Below are 13,056 nucleotides of genomic sequence, written 5' to 3' on the forward strand. Positions count from 1 at the left end.
GCAGACACAAGACCTGCATCATTTGCCTAGGTATTATTAACAAAATATGATCAAACAGTTTAAAAGAGAGAGGATCAGATGTTATTTAAGGATTCTTTTTCCCCAATAATGACTCAAAATCCAAGCAGTAACAATTGAAAGTATTTTTATAATAAGATCTGGTTTTACAGCTTACTCATTCTCATCACCTGTACAGAGACCCAGCAGAAGGCCTATCTTTTAAGGTTCAATATAAGGCTCTTAAAATTGGCTTATATTGATCTGAGCAATACGCAGCCTTGAGCTTGCTCCAGCAGGACAGTTACACTTTAATTCCTTCTGCTGTAATCTGCTTCTCAGTCAAAAACAGTTATTCAAAACAGGACCTAAAAGCCTCTTTCCTTCCACCTAAGATTAAACCACAAGATCTTTGTTCATGCTTCATTTTTCCTGTATGTTTCATTCCCCTGAAGCAGCCAATCAGGTTTCTGTGGAAGCTGGACAAGTCCAGCAGTTCCCCTGAATCTGACAGATACACTCAACAAAAAGTGTACTTTTTTTGGTGCTGAAGCGTTTACTCTTACAGGAGTGCAGAGAACGGTGTGTCACCTGAAGAGCTGGTGGCCACCAAGAGTGTTCTTCCATTAGACTGATTTAGAAACCGGGAGAAGCTACCAACTTGAGACTTCAGGGGGATGTGGAAGCTGCAACACGTGCTTCTCAGCAACAAGGCGTCACCTCTTTTTCTCTACTGCAGCGTTTGCACATCTGAGAAGCAACCCTGGAATCTGTTTGCCCACACTGTCCTAACTTCTCAGTCACCACCTGATAAACCTCTTAAAGGAAGAGAAATAAAATCTAAGTTACTTTTGAAAGATCCACCAGTGACTGAACATCGCTACAGCATATTCAGAAGAAATAACGTCCCCGGCCACTTCTGGGAGGCAAGCGCAATGCTTGTGGGAGGGCTAATGTTTATTACAGGGAAAAAACCATAAAATGGTGTAAATTCAATCAGGATGTGAAGCAGCATGACATCAGAGCACAATTGTTATGGCAACTCTACAGTAAGAACTGCATTTGTAAGGCGTGTATACAGGGCCCTACTCTACCACTGCTTCTCACGTTTAGGAGTGCTTTACTTCACAAAGCATCTGACCAGAACAGCAGCAGTTATTTCTGCAATCTGGTACCATTCAGGAGTAGGAAGGAAGCAGACTAGAACCCGTAATAATTTCATATTGTGGATAACAAGTACGTGTGTGTTCCTGTTAAGATCAGATGGTCTGCTCTGCCTACATAAATTTCCATTCTCTCATTTCTGTTACCATAGCAAAGTGATACATTTGATCACAGTTTGTAACAGTCTCAGGGTTTATCATTATGTCCCTTTTTAAAAATCTGATTGATTTTATTCCCAGGAATCCTTCAGCCCTCAAAAATTCTCTAAGTAAATGGGCATGCTATATTTAGAATGGAACACAAACCTCGACCGAAGAAATGCAAGTCTGGCTACTTCATTAAAACTCATCTTCAGTTCACGTAATTTAAATGAGCTAAGCAATATACAAATGCTGATACCACCCCTTCTTCACTTCACAGTGCTTTAACATTAAGAGGAGCCACAGATCTGGCTTAGCAATTGGGAAGACAGGATACACACAAGAATCAGGATGCAGTGATCTGTTATTGCATTTAATTACCTTGTGTATTCTGAGACTTTGCAGGGTTTCTTTCCCAGAGAGAAAGAACGGACCTCGGAGCCATGGTCCAACTTTCTCTTCATCTGCAAGGTGAGGGAAGAGAGTAACAGGCATTTAATTACATGACCAGCCTTACTTGTGCATACTTCTGTAAAATTAATCCATTTTTACCTTTTACTTTAATACTGAATTTCAACAAAGTTCATACTCACAAGATGATTTAGAGCAACATTTTAGCTTCTAGCATCAACAATATTTGATACATGTTTTACGCAGCACACGTATATATTTTTGCTGGTTTAGGGTCCAAGATCTATTGGAATAACATTCTTTTAATTTCCAAATCTCAAATGTGAAAAAGTGTGCAGAACTCTGTGTTGGTTTATTTACTAAACTGTTCTCTCTCTATTCTCCTGGGAGGGGAGGGAAAGAACTAAACCAAACCCCTTCATTCTTTCTATTCAGGTTCATTGCTAAGTCCCTCAGGGAAATGGTTACATTTTAGGTAGCCTGCCTATATTATAAACCAAATCTTCATTTCAGGGGAAAAAATATTTAAATGTATTTTTATTTTATCTACCATTTTATTTTAAAGTTGCACATTGAATAAATTTATAAAACTGCAGTAAAACTGACTGACAGATTAACAGACATTTTTACAAGAATGGTAATGATGAAAAACACTAAACCTCGGTCTTGAATGTCACCCGCAATTAGATGTGATCAAAACCAAATAATGAGCAGGGCAGCTGCTAAAAGGGGAAGCCAGTCTGCAAAAATCACCAAAGAGATGGAAACTAGTGAAAGCTGTATTTACTTAGTCAGACAAATAAAGATTACTTTCTACAGATTTGGGTAATCTTTAACCACAGGCTTTTGCACTCAATGAGACATATGTATGTCAAATGCAATTTGAGTTTTTTGCTGGTTTTCTTCTTTTAAGCTGTGATACACCAAAACACTTAAGCCAGCAGGAGGATGCTTACTGCTGTTGACAACTGTGGGCTGCAAAATGCATAAACTACCTGTGTAACAAGTCAGACTTTAGGTTGACCATTTGCATCCTTTTTTCAAAATTTTGCATTTAAGATACAGTTTAAAAGTTGGCATCTTTCTTACACCACTGATTTGATCTTTTTTAATGTTGCATCATAACATAGTTATTTAATCATTTATTGTACCAGTCTACATGCCTAAAAACAAAATGCAAACAAACCCAAGAGGGTCCATATATTTTTGTTGATTTTTTTTTCTAAATTTTAAAATACCTTTATGGGTTTCCCTAAAAACATTCATTGAAGAAGTGTTTTGCTTCGTTAGTGATTACACAGGAAAGCTAACTGGGGTTAACTGCTCTCGTTTTTACAGTAACAGCTACAGTGCAACCAGAAGAGCTTGCCTTGTAGCCGTGTTTTCTTGCCCACGCCTCACATGGGACACTCCACAGCATTTTTCCAGTGGGGCATTTGGCCAAAACCGCCCCAAGCGCTGCTGAACCACCAACCTCACCCTCGCCGCTTCTCCACGCCCCAGGAAGGGCAGCCCTCTGTGCTTCCCCCAAGAAAACCAGTTGTAAGCATCGCTGAAAAATAATGGATACCATCTTTTATCGCTATGCTAGGTGAGAGAGCCGTCAAGATTACTGGAGGCATAAGATGTTTGAGCATGAATTTCCGTCTTTGATGACAGACTTTTCAGAAAGAATTTTTCCTGTTCATGGAAAATTTTCATTTCCAGCTTGCCTTTCTGAGACATTAGCATCGTCATACTCCTCTTCTGCTTTTCAGAAGAGGGAGACGCAGTTTTCCAAAAGCACACCTTAAAAATAACAACTACGAAGCCTGCAGTAGAAGCAGCAGCTACAGTAATTTACTCTTTTGCCTTAGCAAAGAAAACAATATGCAGTTCTCTACGCCGTTGCCCAATAATGATTTCACCCGTTTCCTTCGGCAGGGTTGTTTTTTTTTTTTCAGGTATTTCAGGGAACTTCCTCACGGGGTCCACCTCACAGGCAGACTTTCCGCATCTCAGGAGGTGCTAAGTAAATACACGCTCAAAACCGTCATTTACCATACGAAGAAGATAAAACTTTCTCTACAGCAGAGAGGTCTAGTGACAAGACCTAGACACCAGTTCGGTATCCGTGCAACCGAAAAACAGGAACCGCCGCGCGAACACCCCGGTAAATATTTAATCTGTCGCGAGGAAAGCACAACTCCTTTACACAACGTTTATTTACCCAAATAATTTAGACTGCAGTATAGTAAAAAGAAAAAAGGGGCGGGGGGGCAGCGGACTGTATCCGCATCACCGCCCGCCGGCGGCTCTCCCCGCGGCTCACTGCGGCGGCAGTCCCCGCCGCCGGCACGTTTCCGCCCGCGGAGCGGCGGCGCGGAAGACACGCGCGGCGCCCCCTCCTCCGGCCCCCGCCCCTCCCTCTCTCCGCGGGCGCGTAGCGAGGCGGGAGGGCAGGAGGGGGGGGCGCGCGGCCACTCACTTTGTAGAAGATCATCTTGAGGGTGCCGTAGAACCCCATGGTGTCGGCGCGCTTCCCCTTGCGCGGCTGCGGCGCCCCGCGGGCCCGGCGGCCGGGCAGGCGCTGGCAGTACAGCCCCTTCTCCGGCAGGTAGGTCACTGCCTCCCGCGCCGACATGCTCGGGCACGGCGGGCGGCGGCGGCGCGGCTCGGCCCGGCTCGCCTCGGCCCTGCCCTGCCCGCCTGCGCCGCGCCGAGCCCGGCTCCCCCCTGTGCCTGCCCGCCCGCCTCCTCCCGCCCCCCGCCTTCCCCCCGCGCCCGCCCCGTCCCTCCCTCCCCGCCCGCCTCCGCAGCGGCGGCGCGGCACTGCGGGCTGCGAGGCCGGGAGGGAGCGCGCCGGCCCCGGCGGCGGGAAGCCGCCTCCGCCCCGGGAAAACGGGGAGGGGGGGGGGGGGCGGGAAAGAAATTACTGAAAAAAAGCGCTGCGTGGCTTGCGGTTATTTTCCCTGCCCCCCTCCTCTTCCCCGCCCCCATCCCCCAAACCGGTTCGGAGGCCGGGGGCCTGCCCCCCAGCCCTCGCTCTATTCCCCCCGTGCCGCACGCTTCACAGGTTTCCAAGCGGGAGCAAAACGAGCTCATTTCCACTAATTATAATTACACCGTCGCTCTCGGCGAGCCCGGCTGGACTTGTACATGGTTGCATTCCGTGGACGGACGCAAATTAGTCCTTCAAAAGTGCGGTTAATTTTAGAATAATTCGAAATACACTATAGTTTTGCCAGGGAAAAAGATGCCGAAATACCTGCTATTGGCTAAACGATAGAATAAACGGGGTTTGAGGACTGAGGAGTTGAAAGACGCGAATCTAACAATTATGTAATACACATTAAAATATTAATCCCCAGCACAGCAGCGGCAGGAGCGGGCCCAGGGCTTCCCCGGCAGGCCGGCGGCCCTCCCCGCACACCGCCGCACCCGCCTCCCTGCACACCCGCACCCCTGGCCGTTAGAAGACAGCCCTCAGGCGACACCAAGCCGTCTGAGCTCGGTCTGCAAATACAAACCCTAGGAAGGACTCTCACCTATGTTTCAGTGGAAGCGCAAGGAAAGCCCATGGTAATTATTTGCTAAAGAACGCTCCCTGCTTGGTTGTTTCCTACTCCGTACACATCAACAGATCCGTTCCCTTCACCCCTACGGTTCGGTTCAAGGGCACCGAAGTTCCTGACATATGGTTGGGCTCTCAGACAGGTACCTGCAACCAGCACAGCAGCTTGGCAGCTCCCCCGCTCCCCCCCAGTTTCTGTACAGACAACTCAAATAAGAGACTCCAGCTTCTGCTGTGTTTCCTTGTTTGGTCATGTGTGCCCCCCCCCGCCCCAAGTTTTCTGCCCAAGTTCAGTTCAGAGCAGAGCATACACGCAGAACATGATCTGAAGCTGCAACGTTCCCCTATAATTTTCCCCAGGTGCAGGGGGAACTGGAGACACTCAGCAGCCCTCCAGACCTACACACTCAAACAGAAGCAAACACGTAGCCAGTTCCTGTTGACCTGAGGGGAAACCATCTTTTTCTTTATTACCCAAAGCAGTATAGAAAAAAAGTAGAAAAAAGAACACACATCTAAAGGAGTGGAATTACTTTCTGTAAAACCTGTTAGCTTCCTCATTAGTACTTAAAAAAAAACAAACCTCATATTATTACTTTACAATAGCTAAGTGTGCCAGGCATTAGCACACTCGGATAAGGCAAAATCACTACCCCATAGCACACAAGATCCTGCTTCTATACAGTTTTATGTATCTGCTATCCAACACTGAGTCCTTGTAGTCTTTTTCGTCTCCCAGTGAAATTGCTTCTGCCCATCAAATCTTGGCATTTATGCCATTATCCATTAAACTGCAGTGCTGTATATTTTATGAGAACAAAATGGTCTTGAGTTGACTTCATACCTCAGATATGAACAGAGCTGTACATATCCCAGGAGACTATTACTGTCTTCCTTTGCTAGCACATCACATGCAAAGGGGAAGGGAAAAAACCATAGGCTGCATATGCACATTAAATAATCACAGGAAGAAAATTAATATCCAAATCATCTGAGTAAGAATTTGAATATTATCATTATGGGGACTTAAAAGTACTTCATATATGTGCATGTATAATGTCCTGTAATGTTCACAGTTATCTCTGCCCCTTCCAGCCCACGAGCGCAACTCAACACAGAGGGGGGACAATGGCAACTCTTCCTCCAGCACCGCAGTGGGCACTGGCAGGAAATCCTTAGGGATCAGCTTCTCCCCCAGCCCAAATACAAGTGTAACCTGACAGCATAGCTGGATTTATCTTTTGAACAAAATGTGCTTCAGAGTAAGCAGTCAATGAGTTGAATAATAATTAGAAATGACTGTTTTTCTCTCTTTTGGACTACTACTATTGCCGATTCCTTCTCTTTTGATAATGATTGGCAGATATTCTCTCATAGTAAAAAAACACCGACTTAACTGCTAATCTCTTTGCCTCAGTCAAGACCCATGTAGTAACCCTAACAATCATTTGCTAGTGGTAGAAAACTTGGTATATCAGATATTTATTCTGCACAAAAGGTTGGGGTTTTTTCCTAATTTTAGATACAGAATACCACAGACAGATTTTGACATTTTCATGGTGACCATATTTCGTCTAGTAGCCTGCCTTTCTCAGCGCAAGAGACAAAAAATTGCATATGGATATAGATTTTGCTTATTTAGTAATTTTCTCTATAGCCCTACCACTTTGTATTCTCTACAAATAAATAATCATCTGCTCTACCTCAAGTTATGTTTGAGAGTCTCTGGGTGATTGCAAGACTGCTCTAGCTGGGTGTCTGCTCTTCCCTGAAACACCTAACCACAGCCTGGGCTCTGTACTCAATGGAGAGGAACACGTTCCTCCAGAGGCTAAGGGTACCTAACTGTTAGACTCTCACTCTGAATTACTCTCTAGACAGAGCTTTCTCTCTCCCTTGACTTTGAGAGCTCCCCTGTCCTCAGAAAAGTTTAGCGTCACGAATTCACCGCACACTCAATTGTCAGAAATTATTTAAGGCTTTGCAAAAATAGTGGGGAACTGCCCAATACGGGAAGACTGAGCAGAGCAGCGCTGCAGGGCACACAGTGTAACACAACAGTGGAAGACCCCAACATCTCAGATACTTTTGAGAGCATGACAGCAAGTAGCAGAGATCAAGCATTCATTTACATCTCGACTAGCATTTGCAATAATATTTATTGCAGTAACTTAATATGCTCTAAGAATGCTTACCTAATGGTATAAAGTAAGTGGTCATTCCAAATTAAGGTACATTGAGGAAGACTAGAGTTTATAAAGCAATGTAAGATAAAAATCAAAAGTTGCCATGTTTCTTTGCATACTTGGGATATATTCAACTTCAAAGGTTGGTTTATTTTGTTTAAGCTAAAGATAATTTTTCAAGTTTTTAAAACCACAAAGAGCATACAACTCATGACATTTAGAAAAATGTCTACAGTAAGATTACATAGTTTCCAGTGGACACAAGTCCAATCTTATTTCCCATCAGTACTGCCAGCTCTTAATTAATAAAAATTCACACCATCCAATTCTTTTCCTTTTGGCAACATTTCTAGCACCTTTACCAGTTTGTCATGTGGCATACTGTAATTAAGACCGTCTATTACTTCTAATGAAAGACTAGAATGAATTGCAGAAATCACCCGCAGAGCTATATAAGCCCCAGAAGAACAGAGATTATAGCGTAACAGACCAAAGGAACAGCATTTTTGTTTTTTTGGTTGATAAACATTTTTGAGTGGAGAGACCACAGGATGGTCTGGCCACGGTAATGGCCAGTCAGCACTTTGGAAGTACACTGGTGCTTAAACCATGGAACGCAAAAACTGTAATTGGCATTTCACACACACATATGTGCATTAGGAGCATAATGTGTGCAGGAGGAACTGTTGAGCAATATGGTTTGGTATCTCCATTAATATTGGTAAATGCATCATTCAAGACAGTGCCAGAAGGGATTCTGTGTACTCTGCACATTTAGCAGACGTTTAGCAGACTGACTCCTTTAGAAACATTTCAGAGGGATTTTTGTGTGTTGTCTAATGGGATTGTGTTTTTTTTCCACCCAGGAAACCAAACGCCCTAATCGGGGGGGGGGGGGGCATATCCTTCGCAAGATTTACCCTGGAGACAGCGAAGACAACCCAGAAAGGACAGTCACACTTAGTTATTTTTCCCTTTCCCAAATTTGGACCCGCTTAGGTTTAAAACAGTTCCCTTCTGCTTGGTAATCTAGTTAGGGCAGCTGCAGCAGCCAGTGCTTTGTCTTCTAATATTCGACCTCTTCATCCGACCACATACTTCATTTAATTTGCCAAATGCTCCCATTCAGGCAAGAATCTGGCCCCACAGAGAGGTACTTTTGCCATCTGCCTTAGACATTTAACTGCAGCTTAGCTTAGCACACCTACATTTAAAAGCCTAAGTTCCCCATTCAGTCAATGAGAAAGGCAGATGCTAAAGTCCAACTTCCATAAAGCCTTGGAAGATGAGAAAATATCCCATATGATAGCAAGTGTTAAACATGTTCCAAAGTAATTCAGGGCAAGCCTTTCCGCTACAAAAGGGCACTGCTATTATTGTCAGATTTTTTTTTTTTAAATTTTTGAACATACTATGAAATGAAGCAAGTGATCTACTAGGATCTTGGAAATACCATGTTCTGACAGTTTCGCCTGGTTCAGCTTGGGCTACGCAATGACCTTAAGGCTGTCGCTAATTAGAGAATTATTAGCAAGCAACTGAGGTGCTGAGCTGGAGCAATTTCATGGGTAAATTCCATACCTGCAGGCTGGGTAAGACAAAGTTTTAGGACACTGACCAATTAAGGAAAAGTGGTATTTGGATAACAGGCAAACTTCAAGGGCACAGCGTACGATGCACTTTATCACATAGGTGTAACCATGTGTTTGTGTAGAATATACAGTCAGTATTGATGCAACAAAATAAATGTGAAGAAATGAATTTAAGTGCACCAGTTTGTGACCAAGAGCTGCTACACTCCGCGTATGAAGGAAGAACAAGTGCAACTTGGCTCCCTGAAAGCAGCATAGATGGAGGAATTTCTACTCAATTTACTTAAAATGCCTGCAGCAGGCTTAGAAAGGTCCACTCCAGCATGTTTCCCTCAGCATAGTTACAGACAGAAATTTAAGCTTACGATCTTGTGTAGTCCAAGTCGAACACAGTCCTGCAGATTGCCGTGTGCACTGATCAGTAGTTTACTGACCAATGACACGTTTGCAGTATTGATGAGCTTAAGGTTTGGAATGAGGTAGTGAAAGCAACAGGAACTCTGTTACGGGAGGAAGGACATACAGAGGCACTACAGTAAATTGCACAAAGTCTTCTCAAGCTTACTTAAATGGAGTGGAGAATACATATTATAAAGTATGTTAGGTACTATAGCATTGTTTTACTAATTGTATGTTTCTTAGCAAAGCATTTTGAAGACTGCTTTCAAACTGGCATTTCCCACACATTATTATCCTTTATTTCCATGCAAAGTAAGGTACTGTAGTTAAACAAAATTGTAAATAGCCCTTAAGTTTTGTTTTTGCAGGAAAGGAAATGGCATAGATAGGAAGAGAAAAATCAGATTAATATCTATTAATAAATCCTGATTTTATTAGAATAGTATGAACTTTGATTATAAATTGAGTTTTTAAATGTATATATCTGTAGCAGAGATTTCCCACAAACTACTTCCTTTTAACATTTGCCTTTTAAAAATATTTTTAAATATATTGTGATAGGATTCAAAGGTGTGCAAGTTAATGGCTGCAAAAACAGCTTTGAAAAGAATTTATACCTGAAGTGTATGTAACGGACTTCAAAACTGGAAGTTTAGAATAAATTTCGAGTTACGTTTTAAGACCACGGAGATTGCAAAGACAGGCCTATGTAATACAGCATCACTGAGTCTCCAGCAGAGCAGAACTCCCCTCTGAAGGTCATACTGCCTGTCCTCTTTGTTGGTTGCCTGTAGTTGGGCACAGAACATACAACGTATGCTTCCATGCTTAGGTTACTTTAAAAGAGTACAATTCCACACACTGCTTCTTAGTGGCCACACCGGCTTAAAGATGTCCCAGTCTCACCTGCTCATTCCCATTCCCGAATGGCTCTTGTCCTTATTTTTGCAGGCACAAACATCTGTAGAAATGCTCTGTGAACCAGATTCATCAACTGATGTGGAGTGAGGAGAAATAGGTCTAAGTTTTTTTTCTCTGGTTATGGTTTTTTTTTTTGTTGTGGTTTAGAAGCAGTTACTGGTTTAATTTTCCACCATGCCTTCACAAACAACAGAGCCAGTAGAAGCAAATGAGCAATTCACAAGTAAGGGACAAACTTCTCAAGCCAGCTACACCACTGAGAAAAAGGTATGAGGAACACCTGAGTGTCCTATGCAGCAAACATAAGCCTATTATTTACACCCAGAAGCATCACTCTCTTGGCTATAGCCTGATGCACATTTAAGCCAGCACACAGCCACTTAAAAAAAAAAAAAAAAAAAAAAAAAAAAAAAAAAAGCAGTCCCTGCACCCACAGCTGCCCTTGGTCATTCATTTCTACGCCTGCATCACCTTTTCGGGTGTGCCACCACAGCCTTCATTGTATGGCTGTGCAGTCAACCAGGGTGACAACTGACCTAGGGACACTTTTTTGCTGGGCTATTTTTCAGCCGGGTCAGATTCCCAATCTCCTGCGCTGCTTGGCTGCACAGATGTCTGTGCCAGCATAGCAAGAGGTACAGCCTATTTTCATTTTTAACTTCCCCAAACCCTCAGAAGAGCTACCTTAAACACTTGCCAAACTACAGCCTTAGGTGAAATGGCAAGGAACTGAGGTTTAGGCTTTGTCCTCCCAACCCGGAGGGCTGTACTATTACCACAGAGCAACTTATTTGCATTGAAAAACATACTTGAGTCTCTGTCAAATGGAAATGGACACTCAAATATTAAAGTTTTACCATAAAACAAGCACAACAAGGTGAACCACAGGCAGGGGGTATAATGTCAGCCTTGCTTAAACGTGTCATGTTAAAACTCCAGGGAGCTTGTCTCATTAGAGCTGTATATTACTTCACTGGGGAAAAAAAAAAAACAAACCAAAAAAAAAACAACAAAAAAAAAAACCAACCCCAAACACTTTCTTCCCAAAACATTTTTTTTCTTGTTAAAGATAAATGAAAACAAAAATATCAGTGGAACTAGACTTCACGTTGCTTTTAATTCCCTGTGACAGTAACCACATGCAAGTTTCCTACAGAGAAATCTTGTATGGTTTGTTTTAAGACTAGCAATATTATCATATAATAAACATTTTTCATAATGCATATTCATGAGGAACAGAGTTAAGGTTTCTAATGCAACCTGCACTTTCACATACTTGACTGCTTTCAGTGCAACAGGAACATTATGAGTTGCTTTTCTGTGTTTGCTTTCTACACAGTATTGTTACATTATTCATTTTTCAAAGGAAGAAGGTATTACATATAATGCATCTTGCAAAACATTCACTAATGGCAGCAGATCTTCATAAGAACTGCATCTCCATTCATTGTGCTCCTATTAAAGTTAACTGTAATCTATTTATTATATCATTAAACTTAATATATTGTAAGATGAATTCTATTTATAGACGCAGTAATGGCTGTGCTAATCACTCAAGTTCACATTGAACAGGGCTGTGCTTCTGTCTGAGACGTGGCAGCAGTTGCTTCAGAGACCAAAGTGCTTTCCTAAATTTCCCGTAAAGATGACCTTGTGTGCTACATCCTGCGCAAGCCTGAGTGGCTCCGTGCAGGTGGCTGTGGCCAGCCAGCCTTGGTGTCACCCTGCCCTGCTGAACAGCCCCTGCAAGCGCTGGCGCCCGCGCTTGCTCTATGGAGGAAGCTGGCACCACACATCCCATCTGGGTTCCTCCCTTGGCCGAGTCTTCTGCCGGATATCCTTACACACCACTGAAGCCAACGGCAGTGGCTGCCACGCCAGCAGCCACTTGGGCACAGGGTATTCGGTTTGGGTCAATATAAAGATAGCAGCCCACATCTTACTCTTCGGGCGCTTATATAGTCATTTTCTAAAATACCACCCCCAGGCTCTAATTTTAGTAATTTTATTTTATATTCCTGTTACAGTCATGTCACAGATTCTGCCTGTGACGTAGTCCATAAAGTAAGAAAACCATGCACTTGAGACTGTTCTTAAATCCTACCATAACTGCACAAAGCACAAGCCCTTCTTTCTGACAGATGACGAACACAAAAAAAAAAAAAAAAAAAAACCACCCTAAAAAAACCAAAACAACAAAAAAACCCAACAACCCTAATAGGGACCAGTTCCTTTTTTTCAATATTTCAAACACAGAGCTGAGTTGGTTTTGTTTATGTAGACAAGAATGTTTCCAAATTGGTGAAGCGTGCATTGCTTTCTGCCTTTGAACACCAGTGACCAAACTCTTCTCACTCAAATATAAGCAGGTTGGGAAATCACCTTTGTACAGAAAAAGAAAAGTCTGCTTGGACTTGGAAGGCTTTCCAAAAATGTCTGTCCTTTGCACTGAACACAAATAAAGCACTGGTATCTACTGCCTGTTTTCTGCTACGTTTTTCATTTTTATATTCTTCAGAGATAGCTTAATTTTGATTTCCAAGAGAAGTGCTTTTTTATCTGGCATAATCTATAGAAATCTATTTACAAAATAGTTTCTGTCCCTCATTTGTGGTACGTGAGAATGATAGGTGGTTAGTGGTGAGCCTTTAGGCTACCGACAGAAGAATTCCTGGAATTACGGATTATACCAG

At 42.9% G+C, this 13,056-nt stretch overlaps 1 protein-coding gene across 3 annotated transcripts in view; it reads right to left on the bottom strand.

Annotated features, from left to right (window-relative positions):
- The window catches only part of FBXW7 (F-box and WD repeat domain containing 7), a 183,082-nt gene that overhangs the window by 29,922 nt on the left and 140,104 nt on the right, over nucleotides 1-13,056 (bottom strand). For all 3 annotated transcript variants that reach the window (XM_086746105.1, XM_086746104.1, XM_086746106.1), the window contains one exon: nucleotides 1,683-1,765. In XM_086746105.1, coding sequence (XP_086602231.1) covers nucleotides 1,683-1,765 — 83 coding nt within the window. The remainder of the gene's footprint in view (nucleotides 1-1,682; nucleotides 1,766-13,056) is intronic.

Source organism: Chlamydotis macqueenii, chromosome 4, assembly GCF_036417535.1.
Source record: "Chlamydotis macqueenii isolate bChlMac1 chromosome 4, bChlMac1.mat, whole genome shotgun sequence".
Lineage (NCBI taxonomy): Eukaryota > Metazoa > Chordata > Aves > Otidiformes > Otididae > Chlamydotis > Chlamydotis macqueenii.